The sequence below is a fragment of the Oncorhynchus masou genome, chromosome 25 (genome assembly GCF_036934945.1).
Source record: "Oncorhynchus masou masou isolate Uvic2021 chromosome 25, UVic_Omas_1.1, whole genome shotgun sequence".
Classification (NCBI taxonomy): domain Eukaryota; kingdom Metazoa; phylum Chordata; class Actinopteri; order Salmoniformes; family Salmonidae; genus Oncorhynchus; species Oncorhynchus masou.
The window spans coordinates 8,922,813-8,949,960 of NC_088236.1; the positions used below are offsets into that span (position 1 = coordinate 8,922,813).

At 46.7% G+C, this 27,148-nt stretch overlaps 1 protein-coding gene across 2 annotated transcripts in view; it reads right to left on the reverse strand.

The window, feature by feature from the left end:
* The window catches only part of LOC135513740 (phospholipid-transporting ATPase ID-like), a 76,781-nt gene that overhangs the window by 17,193 nt on the left and 32,440 nt on the right, over window positions 1–27,148 (reverse strand). For both annotated transcript variants that reach the window (XM_064936632.1, XM_064936631.1), the window contains 15 exons: window positions 17,307–17,405; window positions 14,714–14,775; window positions 13,931–14,003; window positions 13,768–13,838; window positions 13,476–13,558; window positions 10,178–10,336; window positions 9,684–9,772; window positions 9,281–9,474; window positions 8,947–9,155; window positions 7,154–7,363; window positions 6,542–6,730; window positions 6,280–6,395; window positions 3,174–3,338; window positions 2,935–3,046; window positions 182–287 (listed from right to left, as the gene is read on the reverse strand). In XM_064936632.1, the coding sequence (XP_064792704.1) occupies window positions 182–287; window positions 2,935–3,046; window positions 3,174–3,338; window positions 6,280–6,395; window positions 6,542–6,730; window positions 7,154–7,363; window positions 8,947–9,155; window positions 9,281–9,474; window positions 9,684–9,772; window positions 10,178–10,336; window positions 13,476–13,558; window positions 13,768–13,838; window positions 13,931–14,003; window positions 14,714–14,724 (1,787 nt within the window). In that variant the 5' untranslated portion in view covers window positions 14,725–14,775; window positions 17,307–17,405. The remainder of the gene's footprint in view (window positions 1–181; window positions 288–2,934; window positions 3,047–3,173; window positions 3,339–6,279; window positions 6,396–6,541; window positions 6,731–7,153; window positions 7,364–8,946; window positions 9,156–9,280; window positions 9,475–9,683; window positions 9,773–10,177; window positions 10,337–13,475; window positions 13,559–13,767; window positions 13,839–13,930; window positions 14,004–14,713; window positions 14,776–17,306; window positions 17,406–27,148) is intronic.

Here is a 27,148-nt window from a genome sequence, read left to right on the forward strand (position 1 = left end):
TAATGACAGGTTTAGTTTCAATTCAGCTACAGCACACCTGAATCAAATAATCAGTCTTCCAGGTCATGATTAGTTGAATAAGATGTATTAGTGCAGGGTTGGAGTAAATCCTGCCCACAGGGTGTTAGTATTGGGTTCAGTGTGGGCAGGGTGATGTGGTTATGATGTCACTTCCTCTGACCTCAGTTCCTGTCTGACATCATCCGGGTTGTTGGCCGACACGATGAAGATGTCGTTCATCTCCTCACGCAGCATGTTGCACGAGTAGCCAATGTTCTCCGCCGTCTCTGTCACATGACAACAACACACAATGTAATTGGTGGAGACAGACAGAATTACATGTATATTGTTCGTGTTCCAGGCTGACTACATTGCAGTTGCCTGCCAGATCTCACATTGCGTGAATAGGTGTTTAACATTGCGTGACTGTAATGTAGTCGTCCTGGAACGCAACCATGGTTAGACCAGAAAATAGGGTTAGAGATAGATTTAAGATTAGAGGTAAGTTTAGATAGATAAGGTTAGATAATGTTAGAGGTAATGTTAGATAATGTTAGAGGTAAGGTTAGATAATGATAGAGATAAGGTTAGATATACAGTGCCTTGCGAATGTATTCGGCCCCCTTGAACTTTGCGACCTTTTGCCACATTTCAGGCTTCAAACATAAGGTTATAAAACTGTATTTTTTTGTGAAGAATCAACAACAAGTGGGACACAATCATGAAGTGGAACGACATTTATTGGATATTTCAAACGTTTTTAACAAATCAAAAACTGAAACATTGGGCGTGCAAAATTATTCAGCCCCTTTACTTTCAGTGCAGCAAACTCTCTCCAGAAGTTCATTGAGGATCTCTGAATGATCCAATGTTGACCTAAATGACTAATGATGATAAATACAATCCACCTGTGTGTAATCAAGTCTCCGTATAAATGCACCTGCACTGTGATAGTCTCAGAGGTCCATTAAAAGCGCAGAGAGCATCATGAAGAACAAGGAACACACCAGGCAGGTCCAAGATACTGTTGTGAAGAAGTTTAAAGCTGGATTTGGATACAAAAAGATTTCCCAAGCTTTAAACATCCCAAGGAGCACTGTGCAAGCGATAATATTGAAATGGAAGGAGTATCAGACCACTGCAAATCTACCAAGACCTGGCCGTCCCTCTAAACTTTCAGCTCATACAAGGAGAAGACTGATCAGAGATGCAGCCAAGAGGCCCATGATCACTCTGGATGAACTGCAGAGATCTACAGCTGAGGTGGGAGACTGTCCATAGGACAACAATCAGTTGTATATTGCACAAATCTGGCCTTTATGGAAGAGTGGCAAGAAGAAAGCCATTTCTTAAAGATATCCATAAAAAGTGTCATTTAAAGATTGCCACAAGCCACCTGGGAGACACACCAAACATGTGGAAGAAGGTGCTCTGGTCAGATGAAACCAAAATTGAACTTTTTGGCAACAATGCAAAACGTTATGTTTGGTGTAAAAGCAACACAGCTCATCACCCTGAACCCACCATACCCACTGTCAAACATGGTGGTGGCAGCATCATGGTTTGGGCCTGCTTTTCTTCAGCAGTGACAGGGAAGATGGTTAAAATTGATGGGAAGATGGATGGAGCCAAATACATGACCATTCTGGAAGAAAACCTGATGGAGTCTGCAAAAGACCTGAGACTGGGACAGAGATTTGTCTTCCAACAAGACAATGATCCAAAACATAAAGCAAAATCTACAATGGAATGGTTCAAAAATAAACATATCCAGGTGTTAGAATGGCCAAGTCAAAGTCCAGACCTGACTCCAATCGAGAATCTGTGGAAAGAACTGAAAACTGCTGTTCACAAATGCTCTCCATCCAACCTCACTGAGCTCGAGCTGTTTTGCAAGGAGGAATGGGAAAAAATTTCAGTCTCTCGATGTGCAAAACTGATAGAGACATACCCCAAGCGACTTACAGCTGTAATCGCAGCAAAAGGTGGCGCTACAAAGTATTAACTTAAGGGGGCTGAATAATTTTGCACGCCAACTTTTTCAGTTTTTGATTTGTTAAAAAGTTTGAAATATCCAATAAATGTCGTTCCACTTCATGATTGTGTCCCACTTGTTGTTGATTCTTCACAAAAAAATACAGTTTTATATCTTTATGTTTGAAGCCTGAAATGTGGCAAAAGGTCGCAAAGTTCAAGGGGGCCGAATACTTTCGCAAGGCACTGTATAATGTTAGAGGTAAGGCTAGATAGATAATGTTTGACAGTTAAGGCTAGATATATAATGTTAGATAATTTTAGATATACAATGTTAGAGGTAATGTTAGATAATGATAGAGATAAGGTTAGATAACGATAATGTTAGAAAATGTTAGAGGTAAGGTTAGATAGGTAATGTTAGACAGGGTTAGAGGTCATGTTGGACAGTTAAGGTTAGATAGATAAGGTTAGAAAAGTTGCTTGGTGGCTAACCCTGATTCTTTGACTGATTAATTTATTGATTGGCTAACCCTGTATCTTTGATTGATTGGCTAACCCTGTATCTTTGATTGATTGAATGGCTAACCCTGTATCTTTGATTGATTGGCTAACCCTGTATCTTTGATTGACTAACCCTGTATCTTTGATTGATTGGCTAACCCTGTATCTTTGATTGATTGATTGGCTAACCCTGTATCTTTGATTGATTGGACTAACCCTGTATCTTTGATTGATTGATTGATTGACTAACCCTGTATCTTTGATTGATTGATTGATTGACTAACCCTGTATCTTTGATTGATTGGCTAACCCTGTATCTTTGATTGATTGACTAACCCTGTATCTTTGATTGATTTATTGATTGACTAACCCTGTATCTTTGATTGATTGGCTAACCCTGTATCTTTGATTGATTGACTAACCCTGTATCTTTGATTGATTTATTGATTGACTAACCCTGTTTGTCGCCGGTGAGCACCCAGATCTTGATATCAGCTTTGGCGAGCTGCTCGATGGTCTGTGGCACACCATCCTGGAGCTTATCCTCTATGGCTGTAGCTCCCAGCAACTACACACACACACACACACACACACACACACAGAGAGAAATTAAATAATTCCTACCATCAGGTCTTACTCTTTATCAAAATGTAAAAACTAAATCTGTTCCTGGTTCAGTGTTAAATCTTTCCTACCACCAGGTCTTTCTCTATCTCCTCATAGAGCAGGTCTAGCTTGTCCTCTCGGTCCTCCAGGGCTGTGCTGGCCTCATGGTGGCGCTGTTTCCACCTGCTAAAATACTCCTCATCCAAGTCCTTATAGGCCAAAGCCAGGGTCCGCAGGCCCTCACCAGCATACTCCTGCATGGACAGGACACACACACGTTGCATTTTTCTGTATTTTACGTTACGGTGTTATGTTTGACGTGATCCACCACCCTGACCACTGTGCTCCCGTTTCGTTTAACAGAATGTTGGGAGATCAGGATGGTGAAAAGAGGACAGATGCATGGGGAGGGAGAGAGACAGTCTGTATACCTAACACATGTACAGACATAAATACTCCCCCCACCCCTAACCTTAACTCCCCCCACCCCCACCCCTAACCTTAAACCCCCCACCCCCACCCCTAACCTTAACCCCCCACCCCCACCCCTAACCTTAAACCCCCCACCCCCACCCCTAACCTTAACCCCCCACCCCCACCCCTAACCTTAAACCCCCCACCCCCACCCCTAACCTTAACCCCCCCACCCCCACCCCTAACCTTAACTCCCCCCACCCCCACCCCTAACCTTAACCCCCAAACCCCCACCCCTAACCTTAACCCCCCACCCCCACCCCTAACCTTAAACCCCCCACCCCCACCTTAACCTTAACCCATCAAACCCCCACCCCTAACCTTAACCCCCCACCCCCCCCCACCCCTAACCTTAACCCCCCCCTACCCCCACCCCTAACCTTAACTCCCCCCACCCCCACCCCTAACCTTAAACCCCACCACCACCCATATGTTTACATTGCTGAATCAAGTGAAATAGATCATAAACTAAAGTGAAATAAACAATTTTGAAAAATAACATTCGTGGCCAAAAGTATTGAGAATGACACAAATATTAATTTTGACAAAGTCTGCTGCCTCAGTTTGTATGATGGTAATTTGTATATACTCCAGAATGGTATGAAGAGTGATCAGACTAATTGCAATTAATTGCAAAGTCCCTTTTTGCCATGCAAATGAACTAAATCCCCCAAAAAACATTTCCACTGCCTTTCAGCCCTGCCACAAAAGGACCTGCTGACATCATGTCAGTGATTCTCTCGTTGCCGATGACAAGGCTGGAGATCACTCTGTCAAGCTGATTGAGTTTGAATAACAGACTGGAAGCTTCAAAAGGAGGGTGGTGCTTGAAATCATTGTTCTTCCTCTGTCAATCATGGTTACCTGCAAGGAAACACGTTCCGTCATCATTGCTTTGCACAAAAAGGGCTTCACAGGCAAGGATATTGCTGCCAGTAAGATTGCACTTAAATCAACCATTTATCGGATCATTAAGAACTTCAAGGAGAGCAATTCAATTCTTGTGAAGAAGGCTTCAGGGCGCCAAAGAAAGTCCAGCAAGCGCCAGGACCATAGCCTAAAGTTGATTCAGCTGCGGGATCGGGGCACCACCAGTACAGAGCTTGCTCAGGAATGGCAGCAGGCAGGTGTGAGTGCATCTGCACGCACAGTGAGGCGAAGACTTTTGGAGGATGGCCTGGTGTTAAGAAGGGCAGCAAAGAAGCCACATCTCTCCAGGAAAAACATCAGGGACAGACTGATATTGTGCAAAAGGTACAGAGATTGGACTGCTGAGGACTGGGGTAAAGTCATGTTCTCTGATGAATCCCCTTTCCCATTGTTTGGGGCATCCACAAAAAAGCTTGTCCGGAGAAGACAAGGTGAGCGCTACCATCAGTCCTGTGTCATGCCAACAGTGAAGCATCCTGAGACCATTCATGTGTGGAGTTGCTTCTCAGCCAAGGGAGTGGGCTCACTCACAATTTTGCCTAAGAACACAGCCATGTATAAAGAATGGTACCAACACATCCTCCGAGAGCAACTTCTCCCAACCATCCAGGAACAGTTTGGTCACGAACAATGGCTTTTCCAGCATTATAGAGCACCTTGCCATAAGGAGAAAATGATAACTAAGTGGCTCAGGGAACAAAAACATCGATATTTTGGGTCCACAGCCAGGAATCTTCCCAGATCTTAATCCCATTGAGAATTTGTGGTCAATCCTCAATAGGCAGGTGGACAAACAAAAACCCACAAATTCTGACAAACTCCAAGCATTGATTATGCAAGAATGGGCTGCCATCAGTCAGGATGTGGCCCAGAAGTTAATTGACAGCATGCCAGGGTGGATTGCAGAGGTCTTGAAAAAGAGGGGTCAACACTGCAAATATTCACTCAATTCATCAACTCCATGTAATTGTCAATAAAAGCCTTTGACACTTACAAAAGGCTTGTAATTATACTTCAGTATTCCATAGAAACATCTGACAAAAATATCTAAAGACACTGAAGCAGCAAACTTTGTGGAAATGAATATTTGTGTCATTCTCAAAACTTTTGGCCACGACTGTACAGTAAACATTACAATCACAGAAGGTCCATTTCAAATGTTATATTAGAATTAAGTATATATATATATACTATAATATATACAGTGTTGTAATGATGTGCAAACAGTTCAAGTACAAAAGGGAAAAATAAATAAAAATAAATATGGGTATATATTTACAATGGTCACACATCTTGCTGCTGTGATGGCACACTGTGGTATTTCACCCAGTAGATATGGGAGAATATCAAAATTGTATTTGTTTCAAATTATTTGTGGGTCTGTGTAATCTGGAGGGAAATACGCAGCTCAGTTTCCACCTCATTTTGTGGGCAGTGAGCACATAGCCTGTCTTCTCTTGAGAGCCAGGTCTGCCTACAGCAGCCTTTCTCAATAGCAAGGCTATGCCCACTGAGTCTGTACATAGTCAAATATTTCCCTAATTTTGTGTCAGTCACAGTGGTCAGGTATTCTGCCACTGTGTACTCTCTGTTTAGGGCCAAATAGCATTCTAGTTTGCTCAGTTTTTTTTTGTTAAATCTTTCCGACGTGTCAAGTAATTATCTTTTTGTTTTCTCCTGACTCTCTCTCACTCTGTCTCACACACAAAACACACACACAACACACACACACAACACACACACACACACACACACACAAAAACACACACACACACACACACACTCGCTTACGTTGAGGTGTTCAGTGGTGACGTCCATCAGCTTGGTACAGGACTGGTGCAGCCTCTCATAGACCATGGTGTCTGCTCCTTTACAATACAGACACAGCTTCCCCTCTGGACTCCGCACTGTAGTGCACACACACACACACAGCGCCCCCCCAGACACGCACAGCGCCCCCCCCCCAGACACACACACACACACACACAGTTAGGCAACATCCCTTGCAGACATAGTACAGTGAGAAAGAAGCTAAATCATGTTTTGTGTTCACCGATAACGGACATCCTCTTGCGGACGTTGTTGAAGTCGAGGATGGCGAGCAGCTCGTAGCTGCGTTGTTTTCCCATCTCTACGATAGTGACGCTCTCTGGCGTGCGCGAGCGGAACACGAAGCCAAAGTTTCGCGCTGCGGTTACCAAAGCACCTTCGTCAGGTGACTGGGCCTGGTACAGCAACTCACCTGTACAGAGGTAGTGAGGTCATTTCCTGTTGTTAGAGGAAGTGGTCATGGCTATTGTTCTCTCTTTTTGTTGCCTACATACATGGATATGGATAAACATGCAGTCTTCCCTTTCTGACACAATTTCATAATCTCAACAAGCAAAAACAAACATGCTCCTCACTTTCAAAAACACTCCCTCCCTCCCTCCCTCCCTCCCTCCCTCCCTCCCTCCCTCCCTCCCTCCCTCCCTCCCTCCCTCCCTCCCTCCCTCCCTCCCTCCCTCCCTCCCTCCCTCCCTCCCTCCCTCCCTCCCTCCCTCCTCACCCTCTCCCCTCCCTCCCCCTCTCCTCCCCCTTGCTCTCTCCCTGTCTCTCCCCTTCTCTCCCCTCCCTCCCTCCCTCCCCTCTCGCTCCCTCCCTCCCCTCTCCTCCATCTTCTCACCCTCTGTCTTCTCCTCAGCCATAACAGTGTGACAGAGGGCCAGTGTTCTGAAGAAGGAGTGGACCTCCACATTCTCCAGCTTTACAGCCTCCACCAGGGAGTGGTCATGGAAGGAGAATTGATGGTCAGCAAGAGGGTTGAAGGACCAGTCCACTGTCTCTGTGTGCTCGTTGATCTCCAATCTCTGGCCAGTGTAGTCAAATACATCTCCTGGAGAACAGAATAGAGACTTGATGAGTTCATATGGGGTTCCTCACAATGGAGATGAACCACACCGTAGCTCTTCCTAGTTACCATCTGAACCTCCCCGTAGCTCTTCCTAGTTACCATCTGAACCTCACCGTAGCCCTTCCTAGTGACCATCTGAACCTCACCGTAGCTCTTCCTAGTTACCATCTGAACCTCACCGTAGCCCTTCCTAGTTACCATCTGATCCTGACCGTAGCTCTTCCTAGTTACCATCTGAACCTCACCGTAGCTCTTCCTAGTTACCATCTGAACCTCACCGTAGCCCTTCCTAGTTACCATCTGATCCTCACCGTAGCCCTTCCTAGTTACCATCTGAACCTCACCGTAGCTCTTCCGAGTTACCATCTGATCCTCACCGTAGCCCTTCCTAGTTACCATCTGAACCTCACCGTAGCTCTTCCTAGTTACCATCTGATCCTCACCGTAGCCCTTCCTAGTTACCATCTGATCCTCACCGTAGCCCTTCCTGGTTACCATCTGATCCTCTCCGTAGCCCTTCCTAGTTACCATCTGATCCTCTCCGTAGCCCTTCCTAGTTACCATCTGATCCTCTCCGTAGCTCTTCCTAGTTACCATCTGATCCTCACCGTAGCCCTTCCTAGTTACCATCTGATCCTCACCGTAGCCCTTCCTAGTTACCATCTGAACCTCACCGTAGCTCTTCCTAGTTACCATCTGATCCTCACCGTAGCCCTTCCTAGTTACCATCTGATCCTCACCGTAGCCCTTCCTAGTTACCATCTGATCCTCACCGTAGCTCTTCCTAGTTACCATCTGATCCTCACCGTAGCCCTTCCTGGTTACCATCTGAACCTCACCGTAGCTCTTCCTAGTTACCATCTGAACCTCACCGTAGCCCTTCCTAGTTACCATCTGATCCTCACCGTAGCCCTTCCTGGTTAACATCTGATCCTCACCGTAGCTCTTCCTAGTTACCATCTGATCCTCACCGTAGCCCTTCCTGGTTACCATCTGATCCTCACCGTAGCTCTTCCTAGTTACCATCTGATCCTCACCGTAGCCCTTCCTGGTTACCATCTGAACCTCACCGTAGCTCTTCCTAGTTACCATCTGAACCTCACCGTAGCCCTTCCTAGTTACCATCTGAACCTCACCGTAGCTCTTCCTAGTTACCATCTGATCCTCACCGTAGCTCTTCCTAGTTACCATCTGAACCTCACCGTAGCTCTTCCTAGTTACCATCTGAACCTCACCGTAGCCCTTCCTAGTTACCATCTGATCCTCACCGTAGCCCTTCCTAGTTACCATCTGATCCTCACCGTAGCCCTTCCTAGTTACCATCTGATCCTCACCGTAGCCCTTCCTAGTTACCATCTGATCCTCACCGTAGCTCTTCCTAGTTACCATCTGATCCTCACCGTAGCTCTTCCTAGTTACCATCTGATCCTCACCGTAGCTCTTCCTAGTTACCATCTGATCCTCACCGTAGCTCTTCCTAGTTACCATCTGATCCTCACCGTAGCCCTTCCTAGTTACCATCTGATCCTCACCGTAGCTCTTCCTAGTTACCATCTGATCCTCACCGTAGCACTTCCCGTTGATAGAACACTTGTTGAAGATCATGATGTTCTGAGTGAGTGTTCCGGTCTTGTCCGAGAAGATGTATTTGATCTGACCCAGCTCCTCGTTCAGCGTGGTGGTCCGGGCCTTGGCCGGGGTGTCACTATGGGCATGGTACATCTTCCTGTCCCAGTCGATGTAGAAACTGTTGCCCAGACGGATGACCTCCACACTGCAACACACATACAGGAATAATTCATTACATTACATACAGTAGAACCAAAGCACAGGCATGTATCTGCAAGGTACAGTATCTCGAATAGGCAGAAATACAGAAATAGACTCTCTCACACACACCTGACGTAGAGGGAGATGGGTACGACGGTGTTGAGGATGATAACGTAGGACCAGAAGGTGAGGAAGGAGGAGAAGGGAGTGTCGACTCCATCCTGTCTGGGCAGGAAGGCCGTGAACTCTGACCCCCAGCGTTGCTCCCAGATCCGGTTGCCGATGGCCAGGATCATGCACATGAACGCCAGGAAGCCAAAGATCTGACGGGGGAAAGAGGGGTCAATAGGTCAAGAGGTCAACAGGTGAGAAGAGAGATGTGAAGGCTGACAGAAACTATAGATAATTAAACTGAACCCAGTGTAATAGATAAAACACCATATTGGAAATGAGAGATGCTCAGTGAATGTTAAAATGAAGATCTTAATGAAGATCTTAATGAAACCAACAACAGTCTAACAGCTGGACTCACACAAAGGACGAGCACGTTCATCAGGCGGTCGATGCTGGTCCTCTTGAACGTGGTCTTCCCACAGTTCTGCATCAGTTTAGTCTCTGGACCTGGAACACAACCGGACCACAGGGTATTAAATAAGAATTTAGAAGACACCTAAACAGCTGATAATTGACACAACCTCAATGTATTGAAGAATAGCTTTTAATAAAGGTTAGAAGCAAAATGTCTATTTGGTCAGTTAGTGTCATGTATTCCCAGTTGAGGTTCATTATCTATACTGGCCAGCAGAGGGCGGTGTTAACTAACCTGTGAGCCAGCACTTGCCCTTACCTCTGCAAGCATTTCACTGTAAAGTCTACACCTGACAAATACAAGTTTATTGGATTTGACCCTTATCCTCTCACCCTCCAAACAGTACCAGTCCTGACCTCTAACCTTTCATCTCCGAACAGCACCAGTCCTGACCTCTAACATCCGAACAGCACCAGTCCTGACCTTTAACCTCTCACCTCCGAACAGCACCAGTCCGAAGCACCACTCTGTGTTCCTGAGGGTGCAGCCCCTCAGCAGGATCTTGCTGTTGTCCAGAGAGTATTTCTGACCAGCGTTTGTCAATGTTCCTGTGAAACGGTCCAGCCGGTTGTTGGGTGGCTCACAGCGCACCTCCCCTGGACAGGGTTAGGAGAAGAGGATGAGACACGGGGTTAGGAGGAGAGGATGAGACACGGGGTTAGGAGGAGAGGATGAGACACGGGGTTAGAAGGAGAGGATGAGACACGGGGTTAGGAGGAGAGGATGAGACACGGGGTTAGGAGGAGAGGATGAGACACGGGGTTAGGAGGAGAGGGTGAGACACGGGGTTAGGAGGAGAGGGTGAGACACGGGGTTAGGAGGAGAGGATGAGACACAGGGTTAGGAGGAGAGGGTGAGACACGGGGTTAGGAGGAGAGGATGAGACACGGGGTTAGGAGGAGAGGATGAGACACGGGGTTAGGAGGATAGGGTGAGACACGGGGTTAGGAGGAGAGGATGAGACACAGGGTTAGGAGGAGAGGATGAGACACGGAGTTAGGAGGAGAGGATGAGACACAGGGTTAGGAGGAGAGGATGAGACACGGGGTTAGAAGGAGAGGGTGAGACACGGGGTTAGGAGAAGAGGGTGAGACACGGGGTTAGAAGGAGAGAATGAGACACGGGGTTAGAAGGAGAGAATGAGACACGGGGTTAGGAGAAGAGGATGAGACACGGGGTTAGGAGGAGAGGGTGAGACACGGGGTTAGGAGAAGAGGATGAGACACGGGGTTAGGAGAAGAGGATGAGACACAGGGTTAGGAGGAGAGGGTGAGACACAGGGTTAGGAGGAGAGGATGAGACACGGGGTTAGGAGAAGAGGATGAGACACAGGGTTAGGAGGAGAGGGTGAGACACGGGGTTAGGAGGAGAGGGTGAGACACGGGGTTAGGAGAAGAGGATGAGACACGGGGTTAGGAGAAGAGGATGAGACACGGGGTTAGGAGGAGAGGGTGAGACACGGGGTTAGGAGGATAGGGTGAGACACGGGGTTAGGAGGAGAGGGTGAGACACGGGATTAGGAGGAGAGGATGAGACACGGGGTTAGGAGGAGAGGGTGAGACACGGGGTTAGGAGGAGAGGATGAGACACGGGGTTAGGAGAAGAGGATGAGACACAGGGTTAGGAGGAGAGGGTGAGACACGGGGTTAGGAGGAGAGGGTGAGACACGGGGTTAGAAGGAGAGAATGAGACACGGGGTTAGAAGGAGAGAATGAGACACGGGGTTAGGAGAAGAGGATGAGACACAGGGTTAGGAGGAGAGGGTGAGACACGGGGTTAGGAGAAGAGGATGAGACACGGGGTTAGGAGAAGAGGATGAGACACAGGGTTAGGAGGAGAGGGTGAGACACAGGGTTAGGAGGAGAGGATGAGACACGGGGTTAGGAGAAGAGGATGAGACACAGGGTTAGGAGGAGAGGGTGAGACACGGGGTTAGGAGGAGAGGGTGAGACACGGGGTTAGGAGGAGAGGGTGAGACACGGGGTTAGGAGAAGAGGATGAGACACGGGGTTAGGAGGAGAGGGTGAGACACGGGGTTAGGAGGATAGGGTGAGACACGGGGTTAGGAGGAGAGGGTGAGACACGGGATTAGGAGGAGAGGATGAGACACGGGGTTAGGAGGAGAGGGTGAGACACGGGGTTAGGAGGAGAGGATGAGACACGGGGTTAGGAGGAGAGGGTGAGACACGGGGTTAGGAGGAGAGGGTGAGACACGGGGTTAGGAGGAGAGGGTGAGACACGGGGTTAGGAGGAGAGGATGAGACACGGGGTTAGGAGGAGAGGATGAGACACAGGGTTAGAAGGAGAGGATGAGACACAGGGTTAGGAGAAGAGGATGAGACACGGGGTTAGGAGAAGAGGATGAGACACAGGGTTAGGAGAAGAGGATGAGACACGGGGTTAGGAGAAGAGGATGAGACACAGGGTTAGGAGGAGAGGGTGAGACACAGGGTTAGGAGAAGAGGATGAGACACAGGGTTAGAAGGAGAGGATGAGACACAGGGTTAGGAGAAGAGGATGAGACACAGGGTTAGGAGAAGAGGATGAGACACAGGGTTAGGAGAAGAGGATGAGACACAGGGTTAGGAGAAGAGGATGAGACACAGGGTTAGGAGAAGAGGATGAGACACAGGGTTAGGAGAAGAGGATGAGACACAGGGTTAGAAGGAGAGGATGAGACACAGGGTTAGGAGAAGAGGATGAGACACAGGGTTAGGAGAAGAGGATGAGACACAGCGTTAGGAGAAGAGGATGAGACACGGGGTTAGGAGGAGAGGATGAGACACAGGGTTAGGAGAAGAGGATGAGACACAGGGTTAGAAGGAGAGGATGAGACACAGGGTTAGGAGGAGAGGATGAGACACAGGGTTAGGAGAAGAGGATGAGACACGGGGTTAGGAGAAGAGGATGAGACACAGGGTTAGGAGGAGAGGTTGAGACACAGGGTTAGAAGGAGAGGATGAGACACAGGGTTAGAAGGAGAGGATGAGACACAGGGTTAGAAGGAGAGGATGAGACACAGGGTTAGGAGGAGCGGGTGAGACACAGGGTTAGGAGGAGAGGATGAGACACAGGGTTAGAAGGAGAGGATGAGACACAGGGTTAGGAGGAGAGGATGAGACACGGGGTTAGGAGGAGAGGATGAGACACGGGGTTAGAAGGAGAGGATGAGACACAGGGTTAGGAGAAGAGGAGGAGACACAGGGTTAGGAGGAGAGGATGAGACACAGGGTTAGAAGGAGATGATGAGACACGGGGTTAGGAGGAGAGGTTGAGACACGGGGTTAGGAGGAGAGGATGAGACACGGGGTTAGGAGGAGAGGTTGAGACACGGGGTTAGGAGGAGAGGATGAGACAGGGTTAAGAGGAGAGGATGAGACACAGGGTTAGGAGGAGAGGATGAGACACGGGGTTAGGAGAAGAGAAGAGTGGGTATTCATATGTTTAAAACATCGTTCATTTACTAGAGCACTGAACCCACACCTGATTTAAATATGCTGCTGAAACTGTTTTTCTCTGGCATTTGGCTTTATGCTTTTATGATCATTATGGCGTGGCTACAAAGCAGGAGCAGTATGACTTTTTCCCCAGATTCTGATCAAAGGTCAGTTTATGCATTTCCCCCTTAATGGTTAATATTAGGATTTGGCTGATCCTGGATCTGTATCTAAGGGAAACTTCTACCCAGAGATACTACGTCGAAAGTGTCTAACTAACCGTCTGAGTGTAACTTACCATTGAAGGCAGCCAGGCTGTGGATCTTGTCTCCCATGTCTCCTGTTACTGTCAGAGCCTGCTTCACTTTTAGATTGGTCTCTCTGAGAGGTGGAGGTGAGAGGAGGAGAAAGAGGAGAAAGAAGAGAAGGAGAAGGAGGAGAAGATGGGCAGAGGATGAGGAGAAGGGGAGAAGAGGAAGAGGAGAAGGAGCAGGGAGGGAGATAAGGTATGAGGAGTGAGTACTATAGACAAGCTTTGTACAGTAGATGGACAAGTAAAATGAAACACACACACACACACAGACACAGACCCATCCAGTTCAGCAGTCTCTATGTAGACCAGGTTGAGTGGTTCACTACTAGAGAGCAGCAACAGGTCTGCCTGAAATCACACAGAGATTCACAGAATCAGATTCACTGACTATCAGGGCTGAATCTGTATGCTTTAAGGAACTGACACTTTTCTGTTCTCACCGTAACAAACTGGTTGTTTTCCAGTTTGATGATGTCGCCCACCTGAACGGCCATCCATTTCTCACTCCGTAGTCTAGAGAGACAAATATGGAGAAGGAGAGGTGGAGTGGGGGTAGGGAGAGAGGGGGAGAGAGAGAGAGAGAGAGGGAGAGAGAGGGAGAGAGAGAGAGAGAGGAGAGTGTTGGTGGAGAGAGAGAGGGGGGGAGAGAGAGAGGGAGAGAGGGAGAGTGTGTGTTGGTGGAGAGAGAGGGAGAGAGGGGGAGAGAGAGAGGGAGAGAGGGAGAGGGAGAGAGGGAGAGAGGGAGGTAGAATTGTGAGTAGACATTCGGGATTCCCTGTTGTTTGGGGACAGTCAGGAGGAAATAAGACGAAACATAACCAAGTGTCAGACTGTAGACTGTATTTTCCTTTGAACCACTCTGTCTGTTAGTGTCCTCGAGTCAGTAGTCACATCAACAGGAAGAAAACAAGCACTTCCTGTTGTCCTGCAGCTGCTTCCTATTGCCCCCGAGAAAAGAGGACACGGTGCCTTACTGTCCCTGCCTTACGAACACACATTTGTTGTGGGAATGGATTTGTGTGGAGGACAGTGGCGAGAATAGGATGGGGACGGGGAGGGCCAGACAATATCTGACCGACCACACACACACACACACACACACACACACACACACACACACACACACACACACACACACACACACACACACACACACACACCCACCCGTGGCCCATTATACTTTGTGTTGATAATGACACCAATAGTAGATCTGATGAACTTACTCTCCATCCATGAGCACTGTGACCTTCCTGTTGTTCACCTGGTTGTCACTCCTGTGGCGGTTCTGGTACAACAGAGAGGATTATAAAATTCATTAGACATTAGTTTCTAACCTCAAGGTTCGTTTCCTGGTTAAATCCTGTTTAAATGGGACTGGTGAATGGAGTTAATCGTTAAAAGTTCTTCAGGTCAGAGGTTGTGTAAATGTTTGGTTTCGGTCTGGAGTCTCACCAGACCACCCAAAAGACATCCCGCCACTGCGTCGCCAAAGATGGCCACCATCTCCTCACCAAGAGCCAATCATGATAAGCCAAATACGATGACCTCACTAAAGCTGTCAATGGACCGTGAAGGCAGAAAGGTCTGTTTCTACGTCCCAAATGGCACATTATTCCTTATATAGTGCACTACCTTTTTGAACAGAGTCTATGGGTACTGGTCTAAAGTAGTGTACTACAGCCCTATTGGTCCTGGTCTAAAGTAGTGTACTACAGCCCTATTGGTCCTGGTCTAAAGTAGTGCACTACAGCCCTATTGGTCCTGGTCTAAAGTAGTGCACTACAGCCCTATTGGTCTAAAGTAGTGCACTACAGCCCTATTGGTCTAAAGTAGTGCACTACAGCCCTATTGGTCCTGGTCTAAAGTAGTGCACTACAGCCCTATTGGTCCTGGTCTAAAGTAGTGTACTACAGCCCTATTGGTCCTGGTCTAAAGTAGTGTACTACAGCCCTATTGGTCCTGGTCTAAAGTAGTGCACTACAGCCCTATTGGTCTAAAGTAGTGCACTACAGCCCTATTGGTCCTGGTCTAAAGTAGTGCACTACAGCCCTATTGGTCCTGGTCTAAAGTAGTGCACTACAGCCCTATTGGTCTAAAGTAGTGCACTACAGCCCTATTGGTCCTGGTCTAAAGTAGTGCACTACAGCCCTATTGGTCCTGGTCTAAAGTAGTGCACTACAGCCCTATTGGTCTAAAGTAGTGCACTACAGCTCTATTGGTCCTGGTCTAAAGTAGTGTACTACAGCCCTATTGGTCTAAAGTAGTGTACTACAGCTCTATTGGTCCTGGTCTAAAGTAGTGCACTACAGCCCTATTGGTCTAAAGTAGTGTACTACAGCCCTATTGGTCTAAAGTAGTGCACTACAGCTCTATTGGTCCTGGTCTAAAGTAGTGCACTACAGCCCTATTGGTCTAAAGTAGTGTACTACAGCCCTATTGGTCTAAAGTAGTGTACTACAGCCCTATTGGTCCTGGTCTAAAGTAGTGCACTACAGCCCTATTGGTCCTGGTCTAAAGTAGTGCACTACAGCCCTATTGGTCCTGGTCTAAAGTAGTGCACTACAGCCCTATTGGTCTAAAGTAGTGCACTACAGCCCTATTGGTCCTGGTCTAAAGTAGTGTACTACAGCCCTATTGGTCCTGGTCTAAAGTAGTGCACTACAGCCCTATTGGTCTAAAGTAGTGCACTACAGCCCTATTGGTCCTGGTCTAAAGTAGTGCACTACAGCCCTATTGGTCTAAAGTAGTGCACTACAGCCCTATTGGTCCTGGTCTAAAGTAGTGTACTACAGCCCTATTGGTCCTGGTCTAAAGTAGTGTACTACAGCCCTATTGGTCCTGGTCTAAAGTAGTGTACTACAGCCCTATTGGTCCTGGTCTAAAGTAGTGTACTACAGCCCTATTGGTCCTGGTCTAAAGTAGTGCACTACAGCCCTATTGGTCCTGGTCTAAAGTAGTGCACTACAGCCCTATTGGTCTAAAATAGTGTACTACAGCTCTATTGGTCCTGGTCTAAAGTAGTGCACTACAGCCCTATTGGTCCTGGTCTAAAGTAGTGCACTACAGCCCTATTGGTCCTGGTCTAAAGTAGTGCACTACAGCCCTATTGGTCTAAAATAGTGTACTACAGCTCTATTGGTCCTGGTCTAAAGTAGTGCACTACAGCTCTATTGGTCCTGGTCTAAAGTAGTGCACTACAGCCCTATTGGTCTAAAGTAGTGCACTACAGCTCTATTGGTCCTGGTCTAAAGTAGTGCACTACGGCTCTATTGGTCCTGGTCTAAAGTAGTGCACTACATAGGGAATAGGGTGCCATTTGGGACCTGGCCTGTGTCTCCACCTGACCTAACAAACAGATCCTTGTTTTGCTACGGAGGTTAACGTGTAACCAGGTGAGATCACATTTCCCAGACCGGTTCAGTATCAGGTTGCCAAATTCACTCCACAGCCAGTAAAGTAGCAATAGTGTTTAACATGACAGCTGGAACTAAAAGTCATTTTCCTTTTTTATTGTTTTGGTATTGAAACTAAATTCCTGCTTGATTCAGGAAGTAGTGAAAGAACAAGCCCATGAAAACGAAATCAGAAAGGGTACAGCCAAGTACACCACCACTATACAATAGTCAGGTACGGTGAGCAGGTTAAAGGTCACAGGGTCAAAGGTGATCAAATCACGACAAGAGAGAGAGAGAGAGAAAGATGAAAAGAAAAAGCTAAGAAGATATCTGCTTGGAATGGCGAAGGGCTGAGCAGCGGTAAGCTGTGAAAGGTAAGGAGAGTGGCCCATATGCAGGATCCTCCTATATCTATACTCACTATGTCGTCGGTAGCATCTTTACCAGCCGTCACAGACAAGACCAGGACCAGAGGGACCACGGTCGTGAACCAGGACAGAGAGGAGATGGCAGGAATCACCTACCGCAACACAACGTTCAACAAACACTCAGGTAACATTTATACAACATCTACACAACATTTCACGTTAATATAAACAGACACTCCCAAGATAGGGAGGAGATGGTGGTCATACAATTAGGAATTAGAATATTAGAATGATCATGAACCTTCTAATGATGGTATAAAGGGGCTGCAGGGTAGCCTAGTGGTTAGAGTGTTGGACGAGTAACCGAAAAGTTTGCAAGATCGGATCCCCGAGCTGACAAGGTACAAATCTGTCATTCTGCACCTGAACAGGCAGTTAACCCACTGTTCCTAGGCCGTCATTGAAAATAAGAATTTGTTCTTAACTGACTTGCCGAGTTAAATAAAGGTAAAATTAAGGTCAGCCATTTTGGTCAGGAAGTTGGTCAACCATGGTTTTCCAATGCCTTGATAAGATATTGTGTAAAATAATGAATTTGAAGAATTTATCTTCCCTGTATGTTTGTTAGCTAGCTAGCCAGACAGTTTTAGAGGAATGATTCCATTATTGTTCAAATTAACTGCCAATATTCCAACATTCCATTCAAACAATGTAGCCAATCCACAGCCAGACACTGGCTGACACCATGATAGGACTTAGATACGTTGTAATGCAACAAGTACTGATATCGTATCATATAATACCACTCATAGATTTCCAAGAAAACACAACATGTGACATCTATCGTCTGATTAAATATATTCTAGAGGCTATTTATACATAACTTTTGTATAAAACCTGCTTAAACTGCATTTATAATTATACGGCAAAATTTTAAGCTGACAATACATCTAATAAACAATATCTGATATCACAACTTTTATTTTCCTGCACAAGTCAAATCAGGATCCTGCCTCCATTCGTTCCAATTAGAGTGGTTTGGATTTCTCCCTGACCAACATGGCTGACATTTCCATCGCATTCTGGAACTTCAAATCAAATCCATTTTTTGTGGTCACACACACACGTGGTAAGCAGATGGTATTGCAGGTGGAGCAAAATGCGTGGCCGTGGCCACCCTAATCTGGTGGTCCCAGCGCGCACGACCCACGTGGAGTTCCAGGTCTCCGGTAGCCTCTGGAACTGCCGATCTGCGGCCAACAAGGCAGAGTTCATCTCAGCCTATGCCTCCCTCCAGTCCCTCGACTTCTTGGCACTGACGGAAACATGGATCACCACAGACAACACTGCTACTCCTACTGCTCTCTCTTCGTCCGCCCACGTGTTCTCGCACACCCCGAGAGCTTCTGGTCAGCGGGGTGGTGGCACCGGGATCCTCATCTCTCCCAAGTGGTCATTCTCTCTTTCTCCCCTTACCCATCTGTCTATCGCCTCCTTTGAATTCCATGCTGTCACAGTTACCAGCCCTTTCAAGCTTAACATCCTTATCATTTATCGCCCTCCAGGTTCCCTCGGAGAGTTCATCAATGAGCTTGATGCCTTGATAAGCTCCTTTCCTGAGGACGGCTCACCTCTCACAGTCCTGGGCGACTTTAACCTCCCCACGTCTACCTTTGACTCATTCCTCTCTGCCTCCTTCTTTCCACTCCTCTCCTCCTTTGACCTCACCCTCTCACCTTCCCCCCCTACTCACAAGGCAGGCAATACGCTCGACCTCATCTTTACTAGATGCTGTTCTTCCACTAACCTCATTGCAACTCCCTCCAAGTCTCCGACCACTACCTTGTATCCTTTTCCCTCTCGCTCTCATCCAACACTTCCCACACTGCCCCTACTCGGATGGTATCGCGCCGTCCCAACCTTCGCTCTCTCTCCCCCGCTACTCTCTCCTCTTCCATCCTATCATCTCTTCCCTCTGCTCATACCTTCTCCAACCTATCTCCTGATTCTGCCTCCTCAACCCTCCTCTCTTCCCTTTCTGCATCCTTTGACTCTCTATGTCCCCTATCCTCCAGGCCGGCTCGGTCCTCCCCTCCCGCTCCGTGGCTCGACGACTCACTGCGAGCTCACAGAACAGTGCTCCGGGCAGCCGAGCGGAAATGGAGGAAAACTCGCCTCCCTGCGGACCTGGCATCCTTTCACTCCCTCCTCTCTACATTTTCCTCCTCTGTCTCTGCTGCTAAAGCCACTTTCTTCCACTCTAAATTCCAAGCATCTGCCTCTAACCCTAGGAAGCTCTTTGCCACCTTCTCCTCCCTCCTGAATCCTCCCCCCCCCCTCCCTCTCTGCAGATGACTTCGTCAACCATTTTGAAAAGAAGGTCGACGACATCCGATCCTCGTTTGCTAAGTCAAACGACACCGCTGGTTCTGCTCACACTGCCCTACCCTGTGCTCTGACCTCTTTCTCCCCTCTCTCTCCAGATAAAATCTCGCTTCTTGTGACGGCCGGCCGCCCAACAACCTGCCCGCTTGACCCTATCCCCTCCTCTCTTCTCCAGACCATTTCCGGAGACCTTCTCCCTTACCTCACCTCGCTCATCAACTCATCCCTGACCGCTGGCTACGTCCCTTCCGTCTTCAAGAGAGCGAGAGTTGCACCCCTTCTGAAAAAACCTACACTCAATCCCTCCGATGTCAACAACTACAGACCAGTATCCCTTCTTTCTTTTCTCTCCAAAACTCTTGAACGTGCCGTCCTTGGCCAGCTCTCCCGCTATCTCTCGCAGAATGACCTTCTTGATCCAAATCAGTCAGGTTTCAAGACTAGTCATTCAACTGAGACTGCTCTTCTCTGTATCACGGAGGCGCTCCGCACTGCTAAAGCTAACTCTCTCTCCTCTGCTCTCATCCTTCTAGACCTATCGGCTGCCTTCGACACTGTGAACCATCAGATCCTCCTCTCCACCCTCTCCGAGTTGGGCATCTCCGGTGCAGCCCACGCTTGGATTGCGTCCTACCTGACAGGTCGCTCCTACCAGGTGGCGTGGCGAGAATCTGTCTCCTCGCCACGCGCTCTCACCACTGGTGTCCCCCAGGGCTCTGTTCTAGGCCCTCTCCTATTCTCGCTATACACCAAGTCACTTGGCTCTGTCATAACCTCACATGGTCTCTCCTATCATTGCTATGCAGACGACACACAATTAATCTTCTCCTTTCCCCCTTCTGATGACCAGGTGGCAAATCGCATCTCTGCATGTCTGGCAGACATATCAGTGTGGATGACGGATCACCACCTCAAGCTGAACCTCGGCAAGACGGAGCTGCTCTTCCTCCCGGGGAAGGACTGCCCGTTCCATGATCTCGCCATCACGGTTGACAACTCCATTGTTTCCTCCTCCCAGAGCGCTAAGAACCTTGGCGCGATCCTGGACAACACCCTGTCGTTCTCAACTAACATCAAGGCGGTGGCCCGTTCCTGTAGGTTCATGCTCTACAACATCCGCAGAGTACGCCCCTGCCTCACACAGGAAGCGGCGCAGGTCCTAATCCAGGCACTTGTCATCTCCCGTCTGGATTACTGCAACTCGCTGTTGGCTGGGCTCCCTGCCTGTGCCATTAAACCCCTACAACTCATCCAGAACGCCGCAGCCCATCTGGTGTTCAACCTTCCCAAGTTCTCTCATGTCACCCCGCTCCTCCGCTCTCTCCACTGGCTTCCAGTTGAAGCTCGCATCCGCTACAAGACCATGGTGCTTGCCTACGGAGCTGTGAGGGGAACGGCACCGCAGTACCTCCAGGCTCTGATCAGGCCCTACACCCAAACAAGGGCACTGCGTTCATCCACCTCTGGCCTGCTCGCCTCCCTACCACTGAGGAAGTACAGTTCCCGCTCAGCCCAGTCAAAACTGTTCGCTGCTCTGGCCCCCCAATGGTGGAACAAACTCCCTCACGACGCCAGGACAGCGGAGTCAATCACCACCTTCCGGAGACACCTGAAACCCCACCTCTTCAAGGAATACCTAGGATAGGATAAAGCAATCCTTCTCACCCCCCCCCTTAAATGATTTAGATGCACTATTGTAAAGTGGCTGTTCCACTGATGTCAGAAGGTGAATTCACCAATTTGTAAGTCGCTCTGGATAAGAGCGTCTGCTAAATGACTTAAATGTATGTAAATGTAATGTAAATGTTTCTAACTCCGGCAGTGCAGTAATATCTAACAATTTCACAACATATTAAACCAATACACATACATCTAATGTCAGAGCAGCATAGAGGCTCTGCTCTCTACTGGTCTCCATAGCTGTTTCTACTGTACATACTGTATGCTGTGATGAGATGTCTCTACTGGTCTCCATAGCTGTTTCTACTGTACGCTGTGATGAGATGTCTCTACTGGTCTCCATAGCTGTTTCTACTGTACGCTGTGATGAGATCTCTCTACTGGTCTCCATAGCTGTTTCTACTGTACATACTGTACGCTGTGATGAGATCTCTCTACTGGTCTCCATAGCTGTTTCTACTGTACATACTGTACGCTGTGATGAGATCTCTCTACTGGTCTCCATAGCTGTTTCTACTGTACATACTGTACGCTGTGATGAGATCTCTACTGGTCTCCATAGCTGTTTCTACTGTACATACTGTACGCTGTGATGAGATCTCTCTACTGGTCTCCATAGCTGTTTCTACTGTACATACTGTATGCTGTGATGAGATCTCTCTACTGGTCTCCATAGCTGTTTCTACTGTACGCTGTGATGAGATCTCTCTACTGGTCTCCATAGCTGTTTCTACTGTACATATTGTACGCTGTGATGAGATCTCTCTGCTGGTCTCCATAGCTGTTTCTACTGTATGATGTGATGAGATCTCTCTACTGGTCTCCATAGCTGTTTCTACTGTACGCTGTGATGAGATCTCTCTACTGGTCTCCATAGCTGTTTCTACTGTACGCTGTGATGAGATCTCTCTACTGGTCTCCATAGCTGTTTCTACTGTACATACTGTATGCTGTGATGAGATCTCTCTGCTGGTCTCCATAGCTGTTTCTACTGTACGCTGTGATGAGATCTCTCTACTGGTCTCCATAGCTGTTTCTACTGTACATACTGTACGCTGTGATGAGATCTCTCTACTGGTCTCCATAGCTGTTTCTACTGTACATACTGTACGCTGTGATGAGATCTCTACTGGTCTCCATAGCTGTTTCTACTGTACATACTGTACGCTGTGATGAGATCTCTCTACTGGTCTCCATAGCTGTTTCTACTGTACATACTGTATGCTGTGATGAGATCTCTCTTCTGGTCTCCATAGCTGTTTCTACTGTACGCGGTGATGAGATCTCTCTACTGGTCTCCATAGCTGTTTCTACTGTACATATTGTACGCTGTGATGAGATCTCTCTGCTGGTCTCCATAGCTGTTTCTACTGTATGCTGTGATGAGATCTCTCTACTGGTCTCCATAGCTGTTTCTACTGTACGCTGTGATGAGATCTCTCTACTGGTCTCCATAGCTGTTTCTACTGTACATATTGTACGCTGTGATGAGATCTCTCTGCTGGTCTCCATAGCTGTTTCTACTGTATGCTGTGATGAGATCTCTCTACTGGTCTCCATAGCTGTTTCTACTGTACGCTGTGATGAGATCTCTCTACTGGTCTCCATAGCTGTTTCTACTGTACATACTGTACGCTGTGATGAGATCTCTACTGGTCTCCATAGCTGTTTCTACTGTACATACTGTACGCTGTGATGAGATCTCTCTACTGGTCTCCATAGCTGTTTCTACTGTACATACTGTACGCTGTGATGAGATCTCTACTGGTCTCCATAGCTGTTTCTACTGTACATACTGTACGCTGTGATGAGATCTCTCTACTGGTCTCCATAGCTGTTTCTACTGTACATACTGTATGCTGTGATGAGATCTCTCTACTGGTCTCCATAGCTGTTTCTACTGTACGCTGTGATGAGATCTCTCTACTGGTCTCCATAGCTGTTTCTACTGTACATATTGTACGCTGTGATGAGATCTCTCTGCTGGTCTCCATAGCTGTTTCTACTGTATGATGTGATGAGATCTCTCTACTGGTCTCCATAGCTGTTTCTACTGTACGCTGTGATGAGATCTCTCTACTGGTCTCCATAGCTGTTTCTACTGTACGCTGTGATGAGATCTCTCTACTGGTCTCCATAGCTGTTTCTACTGTACATACTGTATGCTGTGATGAGATCTCTCTGCTGGTCTCCATAGCTGTTTCTACTGTACGCTGTGATGAGATCTCTCTACTGGTCTCCATAGCTGTTTCTACTGTACATACTGTACGCTGTGATGAGATCTCTCTACTGGTCTCCATAGCTGTTTCTACTGTACATACTGTACGCTGTGATGAGATCTCTACTGGTCTCCATAGCTGTTTCTACTGTACATACTGTACGCTGTGATGAGATCTCTCTACTGGTCTCCATAGCTGTTTCTACTGTACATACTGTATGCTGTGATGAGATCTCTCTTCTGGTCTCCATAGCTGTTTCTACTGTACGCGGTGATGAGATCTCTCTACTGGTCTCCATAGCTGTTTCTACTGTACATATTGTACGCTGTGATGAGATCTCTCTGCTGGTCTCCATAGCTGTTTCTACTGTATGCTGTGATGAGATCTCTCTACTGGTCTCCATAGCTGTTTCTACTGTACGCTGTGATGAGATCTCTCTACTGGTCTCCATAGCTGTTTCTACTGTACATATTGTACGCTGTGATGAGATCTCTCTGCTGGTCTCCATAGCTGTTTCTACTGTATGCTGTGATGAGATCTCTCTACTGGTCTCCATAGCTGTTTCTACTGTACGCTGTGATGAGATCTCTCTACTGGTCTCCATAGCTGTTTCTACTGTACATACTGTACGCTGTGATGAGATCTCTCTACTGGTCTCCATAGCTGTTTCTACTGTACGCTGTGATGACATCTCTCTACTGGTCTCCATAGTTGTTTCTACTGTACATACTGTATGCTGTGATGAGATCTCTCTATGTCAGGTATTTTTTATTTAACCTTTATTTAACTTGGCAAGTCAGTTAAGAACAAATTCTTATTTACAATGACAGCCTACTCCGGCCAAACCCAGACGACGCTGGGCTTATGGGACTTCCAATCACAGCCAGTTGTGATACAGCCTGGAATCGAACCAGGGTCTGTCATGACGCGTCTAACACTGAGATGCAGTGCCTTAGACCACTGCGCCACTCAGGAGCCTGGTATGTTTTGTGTTGTTTGTAAACCTCTATACAACAATGAGCTAAGTTGCAAAGAGTCAACTTCCTCTCTCTCTTCCTCACTTCCTCAGTCACTGCACTTCATATCCTGTTTTCTTATTGGACTGATTGTAGCTTTACTGTGGAAATCATAGCCATCTCCTCCAACAAGGTCTGTCTCCAGCAGATAAGTGTACCTTCTCAAGACACAGACTCTGTGAGACATAAGAGGACAGACAGGTCTAATGGTGTCCGAGAGGATGTAGTGTTACTGCCAACCAACAGCAGGGTGGTGAAATGACATGTAGAATTATTCACATCAAACATCGTTTATCTTACACTTCATAAACCACAGCTATAGACTAACAGTGAAATGCCTACTACTGACGGTCCCAACAATGTAGAGAGAAAAATAGAGAAATTATAGGAAAATAGAAGAATAATAACACAAGGAAGAAATCCACAACGAGTAACAATAACTAGGCTGTATACACAGGGTACCAGTACTGAGTAACTATAACTAGAATGTATACACAGGGTACCAGTACTGAGTAACTATAACTAGACTGTATACATGGGGTACCAGTACTGAGTAACTATAACTAGACTGTATACACAGGGTACCAGTACTGAGTAACAATAACTAGGCTGTATACACAGAGTACCAGTACTGAGTAACTATAACTAGACTGTATACACAGGGTACCAGTACTGAGTAACTATAACTAGGCTGTATACACAGGGTACCAGTACTGAGTAACAATAACTAGACTGTATACACAGGGTACCAGTACTGAGTAACTATAACTAGGCTGTATACACAGGGTACCAGTACTGAGTAACAATAACTAGGCTGTATACACAGAGTACCAGTACTGAGTAACTATAACTAGACTGTATACACAGGGTACCAGTACTGAGTAACTATAACTAGGCTGTATACACAGGGTACCAGTACTGAGTAACAATAACTAGACTGTATACACAGGGTACCAGTACTGAGTAACAATAACTAGGCTGTATACACAGAGTACCAGTACTGAGTAACTATAACTAGACTGTATACACAGGGTACCAGTACTGAGTAACTATAACTAGACTGTATACACAGAGTACCAGTACTGAGTAACTATAACTAGGCTGTATACACAGAGTACCAGTACTGAGTAACAATAACTAGGCTATATACACAGGGTACCAGTACTGAGTAACTATAACTAGGCTGTATACACAGAGTACCAGTACTGAGTAACAATAACTAGACTGTATACACAGGGTACCAGTAGAGTAACAATAACTAGACTGTATACACAGGGTACCAGTACTGAGTAACTATAACTAGGCTGTATACACAGAGTACCAGTAGAGTAACTATAACTAGACTGTATACACAGGGTACCAGTAGAGTAACTATAACTAGGCTGTATACACAGGGTACCAGTACTGAGTAACTATAACTAGGCTGTATACACAGAGTACCAGTAGAGTAACAATAACTAGACTGTATACACAGAGTACCAGTAGAGTAACAATAACTAGACTGTATACACAGGGTACCAGTAGAGTAACAATAACTAGACTGTATACACAGGGTACCAGTAGAGTAACAATAACTAGACTGTATACACAGGGTACCAGTAGAGTAACAATAACTAGACTGTATACACAGGGTACCAGTAGAGTAACAATAACTAGACTGTATACACAGGGTACCAGTAGAGTAACAATAACTAGACTGTATACACAGGGTACCAGTAGAGTAACAATAACTAGACTGTATACACAGGGTACCAGTAGAGTAACAATAACTAGACTGTATACACAGGGTACCAGTAGAGTAACAATAACTAGACTGTAAACACAGAGTACCAGTACTGAGTAACTATAACTAGACTGTATACACAGAGTACCAGTACTGAGTAACTATAACTAGCCTGTATACACAGAGTACCAGTACTGAGTAACTATAACTAGGCTGTATACACAGAGTACCAGTAGAGTAACAATAACTAGACTGTATACACAGGGTACCAGTAGAGTAACAATAACTAGACTGTATACACAGGGTACCAGTAGAGTAACAATAACTAGACTGTATACACAGGGTACCAGTAGAGTAACAATAACTAGACTGTATACACAGGGTACCAGTAGAGTAACAATAACTAGACTGTAAACACAGAGTACCAGTACTGAGTAACTATAACTAGCCTGTATACACAGAGTACCAGTACTGAGTAACTATAACTAGGCTGTATACACAGGGTACCAGTACTGAGTAACTATAACTAGGCTGTATACACAGGGTACCAGTACTGAGTAACAATAACTAGACTGTATACACAGGGTACCAGTACTGAGTAACTATAACTAGACTGTATACACAGGGTACCAGTACTGAGTAACTATAACTAGACTGTATACACAGAGTACCAGTACTGAGTAACTATAACTAGGCTGTATACACAGGGTACCAGTACTGAGTAACTATAACTAGGCTGTATACACAGAGTACCAGTACTGAGTAACTATAACTAGGCTGTATACACAGGGTACCAGTACTGAGTAACTATAACTAGGCTATATACACAGGGTACCAGTACTGAGTAACTATAACTAGGCTGTATACACAGA